The sequence below is a fragment of the Erpetoichthys calabaricus genome, chromosome 17, assembly GCF_900747795.2.
Source record: "Erpetoichthys calabaricus chromosome 17, fErpCal1.3, whole genome shotgun sequence".
Classification (NCBI taxonomy): domain Eukaryota; kingdom Metazoa; phylum Chordata; class Cladistia; order Polypteriformes; family Polypteridae; genus Erpetoichthys; species Erpetoichthys calabaricus.
Window position 1 is genome coordinate 77739852 of NC_041410.2, and position 24604 is coordinate 77764455.

The following is a 24604-nucleotide window of genomic DNA, read 5'->3' on the forward strand; positions in this document are numbered from 1 at the left end:
CGCTGTCTGTTTAGCACACATTGTAGTAGTGTTTAGATATTCTTTGAACATCATCAAGGCTATCAAGAGGCTTTGTCTTTAAACACTCTGGCAGGCTGTTACACTCAATTCTTTAAAGCAATGCCAATATGGCTGTCACCTACAACTGCCTTGAAGAATGCAGATCTTGGACAACACAAAGCACTAACTCAAGACCCGATTTATGTAAAGCAGACTTTAAAATGACTCATTCTTGAAATTTTATTAATTACCCTTTTTTGTTGCTGCACTAACAAGAAAAATACAAAGTTTTACAGAAACAAAAATTCTGTGAAATGGACACATTTTACAAGCTTAGCAAGGAAAGCATATATTAACAACAAACCTCTGCATGAATCTTGCAAATAAATATTCTTTCAAATCAATGAATAGATTTTTACCAATACAAAAATCACACAAAGTGTGTATCTTAAAAAAAACATCAATACTTCCATCATACTTTAAATATAATGATGACAGACAATGAAGGCTGCTGCAAATTCAGAAATCTGATGGCCTTCAAACTTTGATATGCAAGTTATTTAGTAAAGTAACGTTAAGTGTGCAGTGCCCAACTGTGTTATACACACCATTAAAGGAAAAAAGGTAACTACACAAAAGACAAAGACTGTTTAACAAAATTCAAATACATCGGCTTTCCGAGACCGACTGTATAATAATCATGCATTCGGGGGGGATTTTGGCCATTTTACATGCTAGCAGATCATCCTTAAAATTTATTTTAAAGTATTACTGTAAAAGTATATCCCATTTATTTGAAAAATAATAGATATTTCGCTAAATGAAAAACATCAATGCATATTTTAATCATCCTGTACAGGAACAAATGAATAAGCAACAACTGAGTCACAAATATTGCTGCAAAGTCTAAAATTGGCAGATTAGTCCGTTGGAAATGGTGTCACTGCTGAATAATACAAGCTGCAAATTTAAACTAACGCTAGACAAAAGGAAGCAACAGTCCACGGTTTGTACTTGACAGAGGAGAGTGCCTCAGCAAAGGATACACGATCAGAAAATGGGCACTGGATACAGCACGGCCGTGCTACGTGGCAAACATGGCCCTGCAGCGGGTCGTTTTTGTTAAAACACCAGAGCTGTGTGCGTTCATAGCATGTAATAAAGACAATGAAATATTTCCTAAAGACTTTCCTTCAAAAGTCTGAGCCTGGCTCTATGGGACACATGCATTTGTGACCGTTAAAGTTAACACGTAACATGATGGCATATTAACGGCGCAGACCTACTGCAGTTTATTAACCTTCTGCAGTTTCTGCGTCTTCCTGGTCTACTCTAAGGTTTGTGGCTAATAAACTGCATTAATAACAATAACAGTTCTTTGAAAATATGACTGACAGTACAGGTGACTTTACACTCTGGACTTAACAGGCACATCAACTTGGGGGAGTACACAGTAGACCCCTTCAAAGGACGGCAGCTGGCAAGTGGACCATTTAAAAAATGAAAAACCAGGATGGGGGGCGAGAAGTAAAATTATGTTCAATTAAAAGGTTTGTGTTCTTCCAAATGCAGCTTAGTGCAAATATTGAGTTAACTTTCCAGTAAAGCAGGAGCACAGCCTAACCGTCTGCAATGAAATATTTATTTTGATTTATGGGGATTTTAATAAAGCAATATTATGAGCATCTTAGATCAGCACCACACACTACACAGCTGCTTTTATAGTAATGTCAAAATATTTACCAGAACCTCATTTGGAACAGCAGAAAGTAAATATTTATAGTCAAACAACCAAACATTGTGAAGTATGAGACACTAATATGTTACAATATTAAAAAAACACGAGTTTTGATTTTGGTTCCTGAACAAAAAAGTTTTGTTCCTCACACAACTCTAACTAAAGTACATTATAAAATGTAATTATCATGGCCATTTAAAGTAATTTGCTTAGTGTAAGAAAATATTTTGTATATTTAGGACCTCCTTTCAAGTACGCCACTCAGATGGCTTTTGTATAATAATAATAAAAAAAACAGCAGAAAAATGTACTTATTCACATATGGAGAATACATCTTAAATCACTTTAGAAATGTATTTCAGAACTGTTCATTTAATTACCTTCTTCGTACTTTACATATGCAGTGCACTGAAAAGATTGGTGTATTTAGCCATAAAAATGTCTATGCAGGTAACAGCAATGACTGAAAAAAGAAAACAAGTCTGCTTCAAGTCCAGGACTGTTTGCAGAGGAGCAAAGAGAGGAGCACTTGAACAAAACCTCTTCGTAAAACTAGAGAAGGTGCCCTGTACTCTACAGTATATACACACACATTCAGCACAATGCATGGAGGAACTCATTCATGTGAAAAACTACCTTAAAACATCAAGAAGGCTTCTTATTTGAATTGTAAAAGTAGGGACTTTAACTGCTCCACTGCATGGGGCTATGACGTTTTTGACTTCTGTAATATTCATTTGTGGCCCGTGATTAATAGAATAATTTCCTTCCTAAACCAGACACGCCACTCCATGCTGAATAAACAACAAAAGAACGAGGCAGGTGCTTGGTTTTGTGACCGACTAACTTACTGTATTTTAAATGCATATTTAACTATACAAAAGGAACAAGGTTTACAAAATTGAGTTCTTACATAGGTCTACATACAAATTTCCCTGAACATTTTCCTTTTTTTTTTTTTTTTTTTTTTTTTTTTGAGTACAGGAAAGCGCAAGTCTTCAAAGGCACAGGATTCCAGCAAACACTACCAGAGCTTCTTAAAGCAAACTTAAAACATAACACCACAAGGGGGTTTGGGGCGGTCTGGAACAACACTGATTATATTTGGTCTATGCATCGTTTTTGGAATATTTATAATGGCAAATGACAGAGAGACCATCTATGTATCTTCTTGAACCCTCTTCTTATCTAATTTAGCATAAATTATCAGAGTATTCAAAATTTCTCTCAAAATACAAGACATAAATCATGAAATCTGCTTAGAATTTAATATTCTAAAAAAAAAAAAAAATGCTATGAAAACCATTCTGGTACAAAACGCCATTTTTCTTGAGTGATCGAAATTATCAACACAGACAAAAAAATCTGAAAATAAAAGCACATAATGCTTACTCTGCAATGTGTGAAATAATCAAACCCGCACTGTATATATACCTCAGATGAATGAAGTCAGTTAAAAGCTTGTTTTAACAGCTCACTTCATGACACAAATACAATTCATTCACTTACTTTTGCCAGTAAAAAAGGTTGAGATTTCCTGACCAAGAGACCCCATGGTGCACCACAATGTACTATAAGAGCAGCCGTCCCTTTAAGGCGGTCTGTATAAATTACTGAGAAGTCTGTAACTCTTGCTGTAAGTGCTGGTATAACAGCAGCATTATAATAAAATATATGCATTCAAAGTAAAATAGATTTTTCTTTTTTTATTTTCTTTTTCTTTGCATTTCTTGAATTATTGCTTCTCAGCTCACATTTTCTCTTGCTACAACTTATAGAGCAGCCTCTGTGATAAACAGTATTTTAACAGACATCACAAAATGAAATGAAAATGAAGAGTAGCACAGTCCGTTACTTTCCTATTGTCACATTCCACATGAATCTTAATTGATCTGTAAAGGTTTACGAAGAAAAAAAAAATAAAATAAAAAAATTAATAGTGCAAATAGTAGACTCAATACCTGGCTCAGCCACTGCAAAGCTTTCTCAAAAATTCCTTTTTAAGTTTGATTTTTCAGATTCTGGCATTACAGAGTGTAAACTTGTTTATCAGAAGTAATGGTCCACAAATTGCCTCAGTTCAGAACTCTGACACTTTTGCTTTCTTTGGTTACACACTAACATAAAAATAACATTTAAAAGATCAACTTTCTGTATAACACCTGGGAGTTTGAATTTTACCTTCCAGCCAGGCATGGCACTGCTCATGATCAGTTCAAAAATGAATTCTTGATAAGAAATATTCTTTTACATTTTAGGAGACTGTTTCATTTCCAGCTTCTGTTATTCACTTCATGCAGGCTGTTGGTGTCATATGAATGTTTACATTATTTTAGGCAGAGTGAAGCGGAATAACAAACTTGCATCCAAAAGGAGAGTGGTAACTGATGCCAACTTCATGAAAAACCTGGCGAGGAATGCCAATGTCGCAAAGATAAACACGTCCTGCACTCTCAGCTAAAGGCAGTGGCAGTCCAAGGGACAAGGACCACTTCGCGTCTACTGCCTGCTCTCGAGCACTTACGGGTGGGTCAATGCTTAAAACAGGAGCACGGTTCTGATTGGCCCAGTCCACAGCTGCCCGGTACCATGGCTGATCACGAAGGAAGGCATTTTCATGGCAGTCTAAACAATTAATCACAAGATCAACAGGACTGTCTGGTAAATCTGTAAAAGATAAACACAATGCAAAATAATTAAAAGAGTAATCTTGAGACACTCTCAAAAATGGCTAAAATAAAGTCACTGGCAGCATCCTTGCTATATGCAAAGATACCCTATGGTTTCCTTATGGAGGTAATAAAGGGAAAGAAAACATACTTCACTAACTTACTTCTTTTTTTTCAGGATCACAATGACATCATGTGTAGTTAGACTGACCAGACCACCATTGCGTTGGTAACCTCTTTCAACTTTTCCTACTGAAGAATTCCTAGAAACTCCCAGGCTATTCGAGACAAATAAACTCTTGTGCATTTCCTGGGTCTTATACTAGTGGACTGTGCCTTAGGAACAACCAGGGACATCCTAGGTACATGCCTAAACCACTTCAAATGGCTACTCTCAATCTAGGGACGCACCAGTCCTATTGAGAATTTCTCAATCTATTATGGAGAATAAACCCAGCAACCTTGTGCAAGAACTTTATTTCAGGGGTTTGTACTTGCAATTTCCTTCTTTCTGTAACAAGACACCAATATCCTCCAGGCCACGGTCCCCGGCAATTACCTACACTACTGAGGTGTAGAACAGAGTCCATTGAGACTCAGAAGAATCCCTTTAAGCAGCCAAGACTTAAACTCATTCTGAACAAAGTCATGTGCTAGTAGATCCCATCATACTCTCACTACCCTCACTGGTCTTTCCAATCTACCCAGGGAACACTCCATCCATCTCAGCCAGGTCCAAATCGCACGGCCTCAGATTAGACTTGTCCAAGACACACTGGTACCCAATAAAAGGTTCCTCACAACTGTACTAAAACATGGTGTTCACTATGGACAATCCATGACTAGCTGCTCAGAATATGATCAGGGAGGCCATTACTCCCAATCATACTCTTCCAGGTTTCTCCATCATTCCCTACCTGAGTGTTGACATCTTCCAGTAGGAGTCAGTACAGTGTCAGAAATAATCATGGCAAAATGCACGAATGACCTGAAATTGAACAATTTTGATGCCTAAAACTCAGGGGCAGAAGCAAAAAGATACCTCCAAAATAATGCACAAAATTATTACTAATTTTACATGTATTACTGTCACCATCACACTAAAACTCAACTTTGACATTCACATTCCATCTTATGTTACTCTTTTTAGTGCTTCTCTGTATCCCATGTTTGCATGCTGACTACTAAAAATGCTCTAATTCATAAACTGGACGGCTTTATTATTTAAATAGCTACTGTGAAACCTGCTGCGAACACGAAGATCGACAACACCACCACAAGGGTAATAAGTAATTAAACATGCCAAACAGGCCACTTTTTACTATTCTGTTATTTTCTATATTTTGTAAAATGCCCCTGGATTTCAGTCAGTGGAGGTAAAAATGACCCCTTAATGAGGATTTCCTACCCTGTGTGCCAGTACATGGTACCCATTTAAGCAAAGAATCCCATGTTTCTCCGTGAGAACCCTAACTACAGAGAGGACTATTTCATTTATGTTAGGTAGAATGCCCAGAGGGGACTGGGTGGTCTCGTGGCCTGGAGCCCCTACAGATTTTATTTTTTTCTCCAGCTTTCTGGAGTTTTTTTTTGTTTTTTCTGTCCACCCTGGCCATCGGACCTTACACCTTTTCTATGTTAACTAATGTTGCCTTATTTTAATTTCTTATTTTGTCTTTTATTTTTCTTTTCTTCATTATGTAAAGCACTTTGAGCTACTTTTTGTATGAAAATGTGCTATATAAATAAATGTTGTTGTTGTTGTTTCTTTAAAGAGTGTTTTTATAATGAGGCTTGTGTGTCTCAGTGATCCTTCAGGTTATGTTTTCTGGAGATGTCATTACAGGGTTACCCATGTTAAACTGGTCAAAGGAGAGAGAATGGACAACAACAATTAATAAATGAATCTCATTACAGTTCCTATAAAGTCAAAGAGAAACATGGGAACAGGAATACCAGGAACTACTCTTGCAGTGTCTAATATGCTAGATGACACAAGTATCCCATTCAGGGTTAATCCAGAGCCACCTTGTGGGTTACCCTGTCTGTAAATTTAGCTCAATCATCTGAAGGGGTGGTCTGTCTCACTGAATTGAACATGAATGTCAAAATGGGGATCTACCTGTGACACTGCCACTGTGAATCGAGTGCAGTTGTCATAGAGGTGAGGGGGTGGTGGTGTCATGTTTGAGGTTGGCTGCAGCCCACCTGCAATGCAAATGTTGCTCGCTCTCTCTCTCTTACTAACCGGACTTACCTTGATCACGTTTGTGTCAGCAGATGAGATGGCTGCTTGAGGGTGACTTTGAGATGCAAAGCAGAAAAAACTTTAACAGAAATGTATATGTGACCTCTGGATAAGCATGTAATTTATAGACTGCATAAACACACACACTATATAGGTATGGGTTTGTGTTTTTGCTGTTTCATGGGATGGTTAGCCAAAAAAGGTATATCTTGGTTAGGTTACAAGTGATTCTGACCTTTTGATTAAAAAAATAAATAAATAAATACCAGAACTTGAATGTGATGGAAGTGTTTACATGAAGGATTCTGATAAGGGTAAGAGGTTTAGGGTGAAAGATTGGATAGAAGAGTGGCCTTAGGAAAGGGCCTTCACAGCATTAACAAACATCAGAGTTACAATGGGGCAAGTATATTATTTTTGTTATAGAAATTAGGACAGGAGATATTATTTTCACCAAACAGGGAGAAACATCATTCTTTGATCAGTAATATGCTGTGGAATGCACCTGAGTCCCCAGCTAAATAAAATAGCAATCTACATTTAAGATTTAACAGGAGTGCCATGACTACCAAAGGCTAACTATTCAAAGTATTTTTGTAAGAAAAATCATTATTCTGTTGTCCCTTACTTAACTGCAGACATTCATCGTGGTTAAGTAGAATTATATCTTTTAAATATGACTTACTATTGCTATGGGTGTCAATGCAGGTTAATGTTCAAAATGAATGCTTTATCCACCTATTAAAGGCACTCATCTTTCTTATTTTGGAAGACTGCAACCAAGTGTACAAACAAAAGACTCTGAAGATGTACAGTGCAGACAGCAAAATAAATTATTTCAGTCCATCAGCATAAATTTATTATGCAGGCTTTAAGCTCCATGACTCAAATTTAAAACTAACTAAAAGAAAACTAAAGTTAACACAACTTCTAAATTGTTCATCTTACAGTACCAGGATGAACTGAGTAAATTAGATTAAAACAATAGACTTTTGTGTTTGCAAAAAGATGCAGCACTTTTCAGGTATTGTGCATGGTGCATGTGTTTACAGATTTAGTAATAACAGCCATAAACCTTTAACACTGGAGACTTGCTTGCCATCTGTCTTTCCAAAGAGAGTCAGCTCGTTTGTGATAGACTCCAGCATCTTGACAAAGTTGGGAAGGAAGAGGATGACATGAACTTCATGGTTGGCAAGGTGACGACCACAGCTGATTCCTTGAGCACCCTGAACATGTGGGCCACATAGAAGAGCCACTGTGGGGCGCTGATGTACATTCTTCGGGTTAAGCCTAAACAAAACATAGCATTTTTTACATACATATATAAATTGTAATACATACAATTGCTAAATAGAATACCTATTCTGTAACTGTAAGTGGTTTTCTGAATTCTACTGTGTGTATTGAATTGAAATGTTAAAATTAAGTATGGACAGACAGACACATTTTCCGTAATAACTGACATGATGCAATTACTTACATAAAATACTACAAATATTAAGAAAACCATGTACACATCTTCTTCCCTTTCCCTTAGACACTGTTTAGCTTGCTGTTTCTTACCGATTGGGTCCACCAAGCAAGGTCAGTGCCATCTGACTAGCACAGACACCGGCCATCTCAAGTCTTCTCTCCAAAGACAACCCATGCTTTTCTGCAATGGCCAGTAACTTCTTGTGCAACTCATATGATATACTTGGCACAACGAGACCAGCATCTGTTAAAAAGAGATCAAGGAAAACAACTAAAGTAACCTACAGCAAAAGCAAAAGTAGACAGAGCTCTACTGCCATCTCTTTTCGCGGACCATGATTATTATTATTATAACATGCATTTTCTTCAATGTACATGTGTTTATATAAATTAAATCACTGAAACATAATATCAGTTTTAGGACATGTAGGCTATACACTACTTAATTGCATGTGAACATTCAAATTTAGCTATAGCAAGTTGAATTCTGTGTGGCCTTTCAACTCCACAGTTGCACTGGCATATGCTGCTCTACGTCATATGGACAAGTAACAAACGCAGCTTCCTGATGTGCTCAACTTCAGTAGAAATGAAACATGAAAACTTCTACCATGTGACAAATGTGTAGCGTTTCTACCGGTGTACTGCCAACTCCTATTTCCTATGTTATCAACATCATTCCTCTTGAAAAGAACATTATTAGAAATCCTCAGTCCAACTTTAATTCTATTTGTTTTATATTTTGTTGAAATCGCTACTTATAGCTGAAAGAAAAAAAAAAACCCTGATCAAAACAGTAAATAGATAGCCAGTTGTTCTAGTTAAGAGAAAACAGCCTAAACTTCTTAACAATTAAGTGAACAAGCTCCCCAATAAAAGTTACAAAAATATATTGGTTGCTGAACATTAATAGCAAGAAATACGATAAGCATATTGATGAACTTCAAACAAAGGTACAAGTCAAGCTATTGTCAATTTCTGACTAATTAGAGAAAAGAGCAACAAGAATTGACATCAGATGAAGAGACTTGTTGGACCAAAGGCCTACTACCACCATACCTTATAGCACCAAGCTTAACAACCCACCTGTACTGCTATGATTTAAACAAAAAGTTAAAAGGATAATAGTATAAGCAAAGAAACAGCAACTCAAGATGATAAAGAGAGGGGTATTTAAAGTGGCAAGGGGCCATGGCATATTTAATGCCACTAACTATGAGAACAGTAAACCACTTGGCCCATTGTGAGTGAGATTTAACCGTATGAGTGAATACATGTACTACAATCAACTGGCTCTTCATTTAGAGTTTGTTTGTGCCTTGTACTCAGTTCTACCCATATTGTTCTGGTCCATGGAAGCCTAAATGTAGAATACAGGTGAACCCTCTGCAAGGCCACACATTTTCTCAGCAACTGAGTTGTTCTTCGCCTCGACTTGCCACAATGCATAACACATCAACCTATAAAGCAGGAAACACGCCTAAATGAATAGTAAGTCCATCACCAAGCACTTGGACACACACAGTACACCTACAATTCACTGAAGCCAGGACAATTTACTGTTGCCGATCAAAGACAACCTAAAAGCCAACCAAAGGTGCAGAGGTGCAACTCCACTGAAAGATCTTCCATCCATCTATTTCCTAATCCACAGAGAAATGGCCACCCGCAAAACCTTTACCAAAATAAATTAAAAACTGCCTTTGAGATGCTTGAATGAATGTATGTACTGTTTATTGATTCAAGAAAATGTTCCACCAGTCACAGCAAAGTTTAGGGGAAAAATAAATTAAAAATGACAGCAGTTTTAAACCACATATATATCATTTTGAACCATTTGTCTAACATTACCAATAACAAACAAGCTTTGGGTACTATGCACTTCCTTTTGGGGGTGATACAACTGCTGTGTGGCTGAATGATGAAAGATGCTCATGTTAAGTATATAATGTGAAATGAGAGCACACTTTTAAATTATTGGGAGTTGGTGGAGAGGGGGGCAGTTTTGGGTGTCCTAATTTCACCCTGTACGGTCAGTTAAAATACAAACATCAAATCTGTCACTTCTATTTACTGATCTTTCAGTAACTTAACAGTAAAGCAAATGGCATTTAAATATTCAGACATTTTCATGTAGCAATCTACAGTATATATGACACTAAATAATTAGGATTAGTGACTCTAGAAGAAGGCTATGCAATCAAACACAAAAGAAAGACCTTTAAAGAAACAATCTGTATATTACTGAAGCACATATGCACAACTAAAGCTTCAAGTCTATTGAAACGCGTGGGAGCCATTAAAATAGCGGCCATGGACCATTTATACCAGCTATGCTGTAAGCAGGGCTAAAAAAATGGGTGCATGGATGGACTGACAACTACAATTTAAACAACCACATATCTATTTTCAAACTCACTTACCAAGATCAGAGCTGCAAACAAAACCAAATTTGAAGAATCATATCTTCAAATGTATCCAAATTTAACTGAATCATCAAGTACCAGTAGCACAGAAAAACAGCTATTTAATTAATGTTTCAGCTCCAGGTACAACTGAGGGTATGTGGTGCCTTTTGTGTAGAGTTTACGTGTTCAGCATGTGTGCATTAGTTACTCACACTTCATGACTTAACAGGTATACAAAATATTTAGAACTTTTCTGAAATAAATAAATGCCTCTATACTGGCACCTGAAAAAATAAGGGAAACATTTGAGTGCACAAAGGACAGAAGAACATGTGCTACTAAATACATGTGGTCACTGAGATAGATAACATACCACAAGGCTGATGTTTAGCTTCTAAAAATGAGGGGCAGATCCAGTAGTTGATTTTATTGGCTACCATGGCTCAAGGAAGAGATGTCAGCAACTCTGTGAAAAGGTTGACCATATGGACACATTTGATGGGATTTGCAGCGACAAGCACTAGCATAGGCTACATGACCATGATGGTCATAAATTGATTTCAGACACAAAGAAACATACAAGCAACTCTAGTAGCAGTAATATTGTCACATATATTGAGGTGGACTGCAGATATCTACCACGGGGTGAGTACAGGAAGTTTCATCAGGTTTCATAGTTAGACCTCTTATATCATTGAAAGATGCAGAGAAATTAGTTCATGCGTTTGTCTTTAGTCGGCTAGATTACTGTAACGCACTCCTCTCAGGACTACCCAAAAAAGACATCAATCATTTGCAATTAGTGCAGAATGCAGCTGCTAGAATCCTTACCAGGAAAAGAAAATCCGAACACATTTCTCCAGTTTTGATGTCACTACACTGGTTACCTGTGTCATTCAGAATTGACTTTAAAATTCTGCTTATGGTTTATAAAGCTTTAAATAATCTCGCCCCATCTTATATATCGGAATGTCTGACACCTTATATTCCAAATCGCAACCTCAGATCCTCAACTGAGTGTCTCCTTAGAATTCCAAGAGCAAAACTTAAAAGAAGTGGTGAGGCGGCCTTCTGCTGTTATGCACCTAAAATCTGGAATAGCCTGCCAGTAGGAATTTGCCAGGCTAATACAGTGGAGCACTTTAAAAAACTACTGAAAACACATTACTTTAACATGGCTTTCTCATAACTTCACTGTAATTTAATCCTGACACTCTGTATATCCAATTCATTATAATAACTATTCATTCAAAATTTGTACTAACCCCTACTCTCTCTTCTGTTTCCTTTTCCGGTGTCCTATTGGTGGTGGCTTGTGCCACCACCATCTACCCAAAGCACCATGATGTTCCAACAATGATGGATGGATTAAAAGCCAGAAGTCTGTATAACCATCAGCATCAAGTGACTCCGTGAGAACCCTAACTACAAAGAGGACTATTTCATTTATGTTAGGTAGAATGCCCAAAGGGGACTGGGCGGTCTCGTGGCCTGGAACCCCTACAGATTTTATTTTTTTCTCCAGCCTTCTGGAGTTTTTTTTTGTTTTTTCTGTCCACCCTGGCCATCGGACCTTACTCCTTTTTATGTTAAATAAGGTTGTCTTATTTTAATTTCTTATTTGTCTTCTATTCTTCTTTTCTTCATTATGTAAAGCACTTTGAGCTACTTTTTGTATGAAAATGTGCTATATAAATAAATGTTGTTGTTGTCATAGTCAACTGAGATTTTTACAGAGAGAGTTGCTATAATCGAATTTTGGTACTGAATACTCTTTGTTCCAGCTGAAAATGCACTTCTACCTGTACAGTGGTGTAAACAACACAATCAGTGCTCTACTGAGCAGGGAAATTACTTCATAAGTTGGGATCAGCCATACTTTGTTCTCAACAATAGGCAAGTACATGTATGGCACATACGTCAAAAGAAATCTACCAGTACTCGTTTCTCCTGGTAGATAGATCTGGTGACCTTGTTATTGTGTGAAGTGAGTTTTTCTGGCATGGTTGAGGTCTACTAACTCAGTTATTAGGGAAGGTAAACTCCAATGAAAAACAAAGCAACACTGAACGATCATCTTCATTTTGTAGTGAAGTGTTTCTAAGGGTTTAAAAAAGTGACTCCTTTAAAGTTTGTAATAATGGCCAATGGGGCACCATTTCAAAGTGTTAATTGTACTTAAAAAACAAAAAAAAACTACTACATACAGATTCCCTTTACACAAAAGTTGGGGCAAACGAGAAGATGCTAAAGGTGTGAAAAATAGCTACTGATTTACAAAAACATCCTTCAATGTAATGTGGATAGGCTTTACTTGGCCAATTACCTGTGTACTATCAAATGTTTCAGGATGTCTACAAAGTACATGCAGTGACTTTGCTATAAAAAGCATTTTCCTGGTCATCATGACAGTCATTTGTGGTCAGATGTTTTTGTTTTTTAATTGAATAATGCAGCAAATACACAAAAACATTTTTATCATTTTCAATTAAGTTACAGTGTGCAATCTGGGCAACAACTCAATGCCCACAGAAAAATGATAGCCTTTTGCTCAATCAATTAGTCAGTAAAATGGCAGCTGTCTAGCACACTAGGACTAGGATGGGTTTGTCAGCTGTGGGCAACCCAGGAATCACATAAGCGTGCCAGGCTAAGCAACCATGTTCTACAGTTCTGAAAAGACAGAGTTCCCTTTATTCAGCAAAAGAACAGGGATTTAAAAACTGTATTCTGCAAATATGTTCAATGGGTTGTCAAATATTGTAGATGTAATGCAATAAGCTGTCCTATGTTATATTCACACAGGTATTCAAACATGGGCCTGAAAGGCAAAGCAACTGATCCTATGTTACTGCACAATACAATACAGTTTTAAGTGGAACCTTTTTTCCATTAAATTATTTGGGAAATTCACTAAAGAGATCGAAGTACCAATGCACAAACAAAACCATGTCTCTGTAATCCACTAGTCCCAAGTGCTAATTATTATGAACAATGCAGCCAATCAGAGAAAAATCACAACCTACTCCCCTGCGGAACACAGTAAACTATGCCTAGAGCATCGAAACTCCAGAGCTGTTTACACAAATTTATAATACTCAAAAGAAAATATTCCTGGCATTATGCCAGTTCTCTTGCTGAAGGGGATAATTAATTGATTCAGGCATTTCCTTTCTTGTTACAAAGGTGCTACAGGGTAAATAGAACACAAAAGCCATTTATGACACAGTTGCACAAGTTGCAAAGTGTGGTTCTTTTATAATTAATAAAAAAAAAAAATGTTTTCATTGTGACAATTAAAATCTCCAATCCAATATCTACACCCTTAACTGGTAATACTTTAAACAAGCTCATGGAATTAATGACTGCCTCCTGCCTTCTCTTTAAATGACACTGCTACAGAATAAAACATATCTTTGCAAAATCTTTTTGACTAGCATTATCTATTTTGCCACTGATTAGATGGGAAAAAATGAATATGTGGGATGTTGTTGTCTGTCGAGAAATGATAAATTTAAATAAAATGACTAAATCTGAGTTTTATAAAATTAATTTGTTTCAAGTTCTTACCTTAGTTTGGTGAAGACTGCAAGAGTTTAGAAAGTTCAAGGAGCAAATGCAGTTGACTTAAAATGGCTTTGAAGGGAATAACTGACAGCACTATGCACTCTTAACGTGCAACCCCCAATATTCTGCTTTTCAATTAGGCTCATTTTTCATCCCTACACTAAAAAATGCCTTTCCAAACATTCTGCTATGGAGAATAGCATAGCATACTTGAACTTGAACAGTTTTGTACTGTGGGGGGCTACAGAATCTCTTGGCAGCACTTGATACAAAAAGGGGATTCAGCAATGGAGAAGGCACTACTTCATCATACTGCTAAAGGGCTGTAAACAACGATATAACAAGGTGTATGCTGTGTTCTTGTGCATCAGCTTAGACTGGAAATCACACAAGCATGGTCAGCACAGCTGAGGAAGCGGCGAAGGCTTTAAAAGGCATCCGACAGTCTCTCATCATGATGAAAAGGGAAGAAGAAAGAAATTGTGTGTGTGGGGGGAAAAAAACACTACTTAAGATTACTTAGCAACATAGACATCAATATTAAAATATGGCTGATATTTATTTAAAAATGGTTATTTCTATTATTTAATGTCTTCACTCTGAATTGATGCTGTTGTGTAAGGCATCTGCACTAATTTCATTTATAACAAAAATGATTAAACTTGTTTTATTCATCAACAAAAACGTTTTTGTTCCTCTTCTTTTTTTCTTTGTTTGCAACCATTACAGAATAGGCTATAGGCCATTTGGAGCTGATTTCTGCCATATGTCTAATGCTACCAAGGTAAGGTTCCACTTTCTCAAGAAACTTTACTGGATATTTAACTTAAAAAAAGAATAAATGAACAAACACATTATTTTGCAGTAGCACTGTATCTATGGATCTAGAGAAGTAAACTAAATGTGTTTCCTGGATGGCAGCAGTACCACTGCAGGGTGACTAACACCCAGATATAAATAAAAAAAAAGTAAAACACTATATAAAACTCCACTCATTTTCAAAACTATTTATTCCAGCTCAGGGTTGCTGGGGTTGGAGCTTACACCAGCAGCATTCATCAGATGGCAACAGTGTGAAATTTCAGTTCATCACAGACCACAGTTAACCAAATAACCTCATGCAGGAGAAACTCCAGAGTACCTGTTTGTGAAAGGAGCCACAATCAATAACCAGGCTGAAGCAGAGCATAAAAATTGTGCAGAAACACAAAGAGAGCAGAGACTGGTAGCAGTGAGAAGCAAAGCTTCGGGTGCTTCAGAAAAAGAGTTCTGAGAGCAGTGAACACAGCAAGCGCGAGAATACACCTGTCAGGTAGCAGTATTTTGACTGACAGATTGGTAACCAGCTCCCAGTGTAAGTTTAAAACTGTAATAGAAAAAACAGCACCCTGAACAAGAACTTTCAGTGTCATATTAAGTGAGAAAATGGCAGGTTGCATGACAGTAAGGATGCCATGACACGGTGATAGTACTGGGGCAAAGAGGAAATGGGTATTCCCTTCTTTCAAAATGCTCACTTATACAAAAAAGAACCATGTCTTCATATATATCAGCATATATCACCATTACATCCCTACAAACTATTCACTACTTAAATAAACACATAGAATGAAAAGTATCAACACAAAATACATCCATCCATCCATTTTCCAACCCGCTGAATCCGAACACAGGGTCACGGGGGTCTGCTGAAGCCAATCCCAGCCAACACAGGGCACAACGCAGGGAACCAATCCCAGGCAGGGTGCCAACCCCACCGCAGGACACACACAAACACACCCACACACCAAGCACACACTAGGGCCAATTTAGAATCGCCAGTCCACCTAACCTGCATGTCTTTGGACTGTGGGAGGAAACCGGAGCGCCCGGAGGAAACCCAAGCAGACACGGTGAGAACATGCAAACTCCACACAGGGAGGACCCGGGAAGCGAACCCAGGTCCCCAGATCTCCCAACTGCGAGGCAGCAGCGCTACCCACTGCGCCACCGTGCCGCCCACACAAAATACATATAAAATTTAAAATAGTACCACACCAATTGGCCATGTTATGTATGAAAACTTCACTACCTATAAAAAAAGTAATGGCAGAGATAAAATTGAACATAATAGTTCATTAACATGTTATATAAAAAAAAAACCAAAATAAATAAATAAATCACCCGTCAGGTTAAAACAGCCAAGCAAAATTCATAAAAAATGCAAGTTATATAATTTATTCTGTCATGCTATGGTTTCAGCATAAATTATACATTTCTTCTAGATTATAAATAAATAAATAAATATATATAGCACCGCACAGGAGGTCACTAAACCGGATGCATTATGACAAGTGGATATTAGAAGCAATGTGACAAAGTAAATACAAAAGATAATATTTAACATCTTTTACCCTGAAGGCAAGACAGAAGTCAATGTTATTGTGTTGCCAAAGCAACGCCAAAAATATCAAAGAATCCTATTTATACAACCAATTTGCCTTACAACTTAAAACTGACATATTTGAGAGCATCCCCTTTAAGTATGTTGTCTAAGAATGTGTAGAGTCTAGGAAATTGTCAATCTTTACTTAAACATGAAAAAAAAATACTAAAAGCAAATGTTAAAATACATCACCTTGAAAATGTAAACTTAAATAAGAAGAATATATGTAACAAAATCCACTGTGAGTTAACAGTAATGGCTGAGTAGGAATAAAGACTCTGTTTAACACTTCAAAGATGGCAAGAAATAAATATTTACTCAAAATGAATCATCCTGAAGCCCATTTGGATTCTGATATAAACAATTATTTATATTTGGTTGGAATTTCCCATGGGGAGATAAAGCTAAGCTTTCATAAAACTACCACAATTCATACCCCAAGAAATGACATCCCTATATTGGTAGCAACATATAGTGTCAGCAATAGCATGCTGTGAGGACCACACATATCCAGAGTGGGCAACTGGTTACAGGGGAAGGAAAACAAAACAAAAAAAAAGACAGAGTGCAATGAAAAAAACATGGCAATGAGTTTGTTTCTGCATACTAAAACAGTAAGGCCTAATAAAGATCCCAAATATAAAGCAAAAGCAACACTGAGCTAGCATAAAAGTAAATACGTAAATGCTCTAGAATTAACTTACAAATCCTAGGAAACTCTATGGTATGATATGATTTCAAAGTGGAAGTCCACAAGCACAGTCCCAGAAGCCCCAATGAGAAGAATATCTGCCAAAGGAAGTGGATCAAATGTGTTCCTAACCACAGAGAAAACTTTAAGACATATACCATAAAATCCAACAACATTAAAATAAATAAATAAATAAAAAGGCCTGAATACTTTGTAAAGGCATTGTAAGTGAAAATACAACATTTGCAAGACAGAAAAGAAGGTCAAAATATTAACAAAATTGTTTATTTTTAACATTTAAATAGCACCACAAATTATCAGTTTTTATAGTATAACAAAATATTAAAACTTTAATAATGAAATGTGTAAAAATGAGAACAAATTTTTCTTCCCCACCAGTACAAAGTGCAGAGGGTAAGTAACATAATACAAAAATGTAATTTTTGTAGAGCATTCCTTTAATAATACATCCAGTCTATCTATATATATATAAAATTCTTTTCGCATTTGAAACGGAAATTACGTATGACCACAGAGGAACAGGAAAACATTCTTAATAAACCTGATTCTTGCCGAGAGAGCGAATGGTGACATAGCTCTGGCTGTAGCGTCATCGGGAATCGCTTTTACATTATTAGATGGAGGCCGTGCAGCACATTCGACATTGCAATTACCATTAAACCTCACTCACGACGAAAATCCAATTTGCAACATACGCAAGGGCTCTGGAAAGGCAAAAGTCTTGCAACATTCAAAGATAATAGTTTGGGATGAGTGTACCATGGCACATAAAAGAGCTTATGAAGCCTTGAACCGAACAATGCAAGATCTCAGAGATCCTACCAAAATAATGGGAGGCACTGACGTTTTATTCGCAGGAGATTTTCGTCAAACATTACCAGTTATTCCACAAGGGACACCAGCAGATGAACTCAACGCGTGTTTAAAATCCATGCTTCTCCCACGGTCAGATATATGTCGCGTGTTCTCGGGTAGGTACACCAAAAAATTTATACATTTATGCACATAATGAGCAAACAAAAAATGTAGTATACCCGAAAGCACTGCAGTAGTACTCAATGTATCTTTACTTATTAAATGTTAATGTTTTACTGTTTAATAATTTCTATACTTCTTATATGTTGTTCAAATTTTTTTATCAAAATACCAGTAACGGCGCATTGCATGTTACACTTGACTTGAGCATTCGTAGTATTCATCCTCTTTCTCTGTACGTTTAGCATTCATTTGCTCAGAGGTTGATGTGCTTGCTGCTTCCTGAGCAGCTCTTCTTTACTCCACCCTAGCGGCCTGCTGCTTCTCTTTCGTCGGCATCTTTTCGTGTTAAAACTGATTAAGTTAGTTTTTGTGTTGCAATTACTTAGTACGTTTTCTTTAACCTTTCACTTAATCTGGCACTTAAGTCTTCAATCTGCCTCAAGAATGATTAGTGAAGGTGGTAGGGAATGAGAACGGCGCCCGTACGCATGCTGCCCGGCCGCCCTGCTGCGCACTGACGAGAGTTGATTCTACAATAAAATAAAATAAAAATAAAAAGAGTGATAAAATCATCACCCCGAAAGTGGATAGTAGACGTCACGTAGTATATGTGCACCAAATTTCAAGTCAATAGGTGAAACGGTTTGTGAGCTACAGGTGATTTTAAATCCTGGACAGACAAACGAACAGCCACGGTAGCGTATTTTAGAAGAAGATTTTACTGTTTAATAATTTTTATTTATCTGCAATGTGCTTCTTATATATTACTTCATATTCTCATATGATAAAGATGTTAATAATGTTGTTTATATTGATTTCTATGTTATTGTAAATGCTCTTTATTTTTTGAAAAATAAAATTGGCAATTAACAAACTTATTTTATAAATACATTTTTTTTTCCCTTGCACTCAGTGAGCGAAGCCACTGGGTAATCAGCTACTTATAGAATTAAAAGTTCTGTATTTGATTCACAGCTTCATATTTTATCATGTTATCTTATCCTTCAACATGGTGTAATGTTCCACTGATATATTCAAGAAATTCAGCTCAATGTGGAAATCATTTCTAGATGAATACAGGCCATTGTGTCATCTATGGTAGGATGAATGCACATCTCTTAACTGTGTTTCTGTGGGAATGCCATCAGAACTCATGAAACAAGACTACTTTTTAAGTACTAGATACTGTAAAGTGATTGCACCATAAAAAAAAACCCTAATGTGGTACTTGATAATAACATGAATCCTAAGAAACACATTCTTCTTCAATCAGAGCTTCATTTCACCACATTGCTAGAATCCACCGCTATCTCCTTTCAACAGTCCTTTGCTATTTCTTCACCTCCTTTTCATGTAATTAATCTAATTCCATCATGAATTGTCGTGCTTCTAGAGTACTGACTCTAATGACAATAATAATGAAACATAGTGATCACATTAAATACTAGTTCAAATGTAGAATCACATGGAAAGCTTTGCTATTTACCTAGAAGAAAGCTACCTACATCAATCAACCAATAAATCAAAAACTCAGTAAAAAAAATAAGTTCTGTATATTGTTCAATAAATGATAAATTAGAGGGAAAAATTTTGAAGCACATGTATCTAAAAAGGAACTGAGAATGAATATTTAATTCCCATAAAAGTTTTGATTTTGTTACACATAATGCAAAGAATATGCACTTAATCCAGTGAAACTGACACGTTATTTTTTGAATATCAGAATTTTAGCTTGAACGGGCACCTCAGACAGCCTCTACAGCCACACTTAAGTGTATCTAACTGATATTAAAAGCAATACTGAAAATGTGGATATACTTGAGTCAAGAAACAAGACATAACTGCAATCATTTTGCATTTAATAAACACCATCATACTTACCATTAATTCTACACAACTCAAAATTTTGCAGCATTGCTGTGTCAATTCTACAAAACCCCAACTTACTGCATTCTACAAACTGCTGTCAGTCTTTGTAAAATGCAACATACAATTCTGCAAATGTAAGTCAATGAACAGTCCACAAGAGAAATTTTAAATACACTAAGCATAATTATTAAAAGCAGTCTTGAGTTGAATTTACGATAATTTAGGATTCTCAAACAGCAATTATAATAATGAGGAAGAATAAATGCAACATAAATGCTGTATTTGGTTTTTTGTTTGATAAATTTGTATACATTTCTTATTGCACTGCACTTTAATACATGCACAGGACTGCCAAAGATTGACAAAAGATTAAATGATTTATTTGTATAACTGAAGAATTTGAGATTTACTGCAAATATAGGAAAACAAATGTTTAACCACAAAGGGGCATGTACAGTAATTCTGTTTAATCAGAAGTCTAAGTTTACACTGATTTTACCAAGTGCCGACTATCAACCTGCCATTTAAAAAGACTCCAAGGTGTACTTTGTACTAATTGCTTTTAAACAGTCCCTGTAGGTGTGTCTGTGAAATGTGAATTTTATAGACAGCTCCCCCCTCAGCTCTCCCGCCCATTTCCACAAGTAAATACACACGCAAGGTTTAACCTGTTAAACTGGGTTATCAGGGAGCATACATTAGACTAAACTAAACTGGGAGTGACCTGTGCTGCCTGTTGTGATAGAGATTTAAAAGAGAAAAGAACTGATACTAATATACTTGAAAGAGGGGATGGCTGGAACAAGTCCAGCTTAATTATATTTGGCTCTAAAAGTGCAAGCTTGGCATTTCACAATGCACGAAGTGCCTGACCTCTTCTGAATTATGAACAATTACTATGGTTCTTGACAACAAAGCTTTTTCAGCATTGTGGAAAGACAGGTCACTTAAACTTTAATGACAAACCTTAAAAAAAAAATAAAAATATTTCAATATGCAAACAAACATACATATACCTTATTCGCCACCCATACAATTAAGACCAGAAGCTAAAACTAAAATGAAAGCACTGTGCACATGTTAAAATCTATACGAAATAAATGTTCATTTACTATAATAACACTGTCTTATTTGTAAAATGGAAATTTCTCAAGAATATGGAATCAGTCTAGCAAGTTTGTCTATCTCATACACCACCATACAACAAAAATACAGCTGACATCTCCACTCCAATCAGCCTCACCTAACATTTTGACAAAGCTCCATGAGAGGAAACCCAAGTACCTACTTTTAAAAATGTATGTACTCAGTTCTTATACTGCTACTTTATAACTTCTACACTCATTCCAATTTCTGGGTTCTTTCCTTGGCACAACTTTTGTTATGCATCAGTCTGCCTTCATTTTCTTTATTTTAAAACAAAGAGAACATTTTTTGTGGAACATATATATTTAGTTATCAAATTATGATTTTATATAAAATGCAACACCAAATAATTGTAAACTTTAATGGCAAAGGTACCAAAAAAATCATTTTGGATGTGAAGTCCAAATTTGCCTTTTGTAAAATGACCAAGTATATATCTTATACCAAGTTGCACGCTTCTCTGTCATTTGTTTACTTTGGGTCACGACCAAATCAGGTTGTGACCACAGTTTTGGAACAAATTACGGTCGTGACCCGAGGTTCCATTGTATTTGCACCTAAGAAGTTTAAATTAGAAGAATATAGCCATTTTACAATTGCAGACATTTGTGCAGAGACAACAGATATGTGCAATTGTGGATATTTTGATACTATGGCAGTGTGTGTTCAAAATGAAATAAAAAGTGATAATATATGTAGCTACTTTATAAGATGAAAATGAATACAAAACCTATAGTATTGCAGATAACCATTTTGTACAATAAAAAAAAAACGAGACTGACTTAAGTATTTCAAACAGAAACATCAAAGTCCACTTAAAGTACTTTTATTATTTAAGTACAGCTATCTAAAGAAGCCCTAATAACTTAAAAAATTGTAAAACAGTTTTGACTACAATTCTGAAATACTTCCATCATGCAAAGACTTCCTTCAACAGCTTTATTAATTTTACTATAACTTTTAAGAATTTTCCCCTTTAAAAATTATTCCAATAATTGCTTATAAGTATATTTACAGTGACAAGTAATGGATAACACACACCCACCCAAACAGAAAGAACCATTAATTCATATTCAATTCACATCTATGTGCTCATCAAGCATCTATTTTTAACATAAGATGTTCTGAAAGAAAGTTTTTCAGTTTTGCTTTAAAAAAAAATAATCTGTGATAAATCAACGAAAACGGATAACAACGTTTGATGAAAAAAAAAAAAAAAAACAACCTACAAAAAGTAATGTTCAAACAAACTAGGAGTCCAATGCAGATAAGAACTGGCTCAGAATAATACATACGTTAAAATTAAAATTTGAATGCACATAGGTACCTCTGAACAGATAAAGGAAAACAACAGACATTTTTACCTGCATTTTTCACTTTGCCTTGCTTATTCTTGCACTATTCTCAAATCTACCTGGAAAGGGCTGATGTTTGCCCATCCAATCTCTCCTTTTCTCAACCTTTACGTGCTGTTTGAAATGAAGTTGTTTTCAAGAAGCTACCTGAACTACCTTCTTTATTTAAAAGATAAAATTTATGAGAAATATGCCATTATTGCCAATTAAGTACAGTAAATGCAGATGCAGCAGGACCTACAGAACAAAGTTTAATATTTAACTATAAAATATTGAACACAAAAAAATGCAAAATCAGAATTAGAAAAAATTGCAGATATGTTACTTTGAGCAATACTGGTTCAGACTAAAACATTACAAGGCCATTTTAGTAAATGCAGGCAATGAAAACAAAACTAAAATATAACATTTGCTGTACTTTTTATAAAACTGAGTTCTACTAATGATATTGCATTAGAACACATACAGAAGTTAAAGCGAAAACCTCCTTTGAATAGAGATGCAAATGAAAGATCTCAAAGAAAAGAAAGAAATTCTACTAACTTACGTATAACAGATGTATAATAATTGGCTTAACATTTTGTCCCAGACGACAAAAAACATAGCTATTTAGATTTTTCTTTTATACCCTTACCTGCACTACATGCCAATCAAATATAGTTGGTTCTCAATAAGGAAATGGTATGCTTAAAGATTAAAGATTAATTAAAAATCAATCCTCTCTCCACAAAACATTAAATAAATTAGAAAGTTATGGGAACACAAGGTGTATCCTTACATCTCTGGGCATTAAACAGTAACAACTAAACAAGTGTGGACAGGACAACAGTTCAATTGGTATTCAGAAAGAAAAATTGAAAAATGTATGCAGAGGGAGGGATGGTTAAATTTTACTTGTCCCATGGTCATATTCCAACTCACTGCAAAATAACTACTTTCATCAATGTAAGGCAACAATAAAGGTAGGAAAAAGCACATACTCAACAACTCCCTGTTATGATGGCAAGATATTAACTGCTCTAGTTACAGAACAAGGCTGCAGGTTTTCATATCTCAGACGTCATCATTAAAGATCTGGTTACAGTTAAGTAGACACAGAGTTTTGTTACCATGTCACTGCAGTTCAGATTAAGCAGGAAACACAAAAAAATCCCCTCACTCCCTCCTCCTCCTTTAGTTTACACTGGTGTCTTGGAAGGGGAAAAAAAGCTAAATGGAGCTGTTCAAAGTCTTACACAGAGAAAAAGTATAAACTTCCACACCTACAAATGTTTAAAGGGAATAGTTTTTGGTTTACATTTGACCACATGGTTGGTAAAATACATTACATGATTATGTAGTTAAAAAGTTAGCATTATTACCACAAGGAACAGTCTTGTCTTCTTTTCTCTTCACTCTGTACATCTCAGACTATAAATATAATACCAGGTAATGTTATTTGCAAAAATTCTCCAAGTGACAAGTCCATCTCAGACCATCAGTGTGGACTGTCCATAACTGAAGACTAAGTTAAGGATACAACTGAGGAAACTACACACAGGAAAAGCTGCAGGACCAGATGGAGTCAGTTAGTGCTGGGTGGTATACCGGTTAATACCAAAAAAACGTTTTAAAATTTTTGTTATGGATTTTTCTTATACAGTAATCCCTCCTCCATCGCGGGGGTTGCGTTCCAGAGCCACCCGCGAAATAAGAAAATCCGCGAAGTAGAAACCATATGTTTATATGGTTATTTTTATATTGTCATGCTTGGGTCACAGATTTGCGCAGAAACACAGGAGGTTGTAGAGAGACAGGAACGTTATTCAAACACTGCAAACAAACATTTGTCTCTTTTTCAAAAGTTTAAACTGTGCTCCATGACAAGACAGAGATGACAGTTCCATCTCACAATTAAAAGAATGCAAACATATCTTCCTCTTCAAAGGAGTCAGGAGCAGAGACTGTCATAAAGGCAGAGGAAAATCAATAGGGCTGTTTGGCTTTTAAGTATGCGAAGCACCAGGGCACAAA

General features: G+C 36.1%; 1 protein-coding gene across 1 annotated transcript in view; it reads right to left on the reverse strand.

Annotated features, from left to right (window-relative positions):
• Positions 1-226: 226 nt before the first annotated feature.
• The window catches only part of edc3 (enhancer of mRNA decapping 3 homolog (S. cerevisiae)), a 76379-nt gene continuing 52001 nt past the window's right edge, over positions 227-24604 (reverse strand). Inside the window, exons 5-7 of the mRNA XM_028822593.2 lie at positions 8222-8375; positions 7731-7948; positions 227-4405 (exon numbers count right to left, since the gene is read on the reverse strand). Coding sequence (XP_028678426.1) covers positions 4071-4405; positions 7731-7948; positions 8222-8375 — 707 coding nt within the window. The 3' untranslated portion in view covers positions 227-4070. The remainder of the gene's footprint in view (positions 4406-7730; positions 7949-8221; positions 8376-24604) is intronic.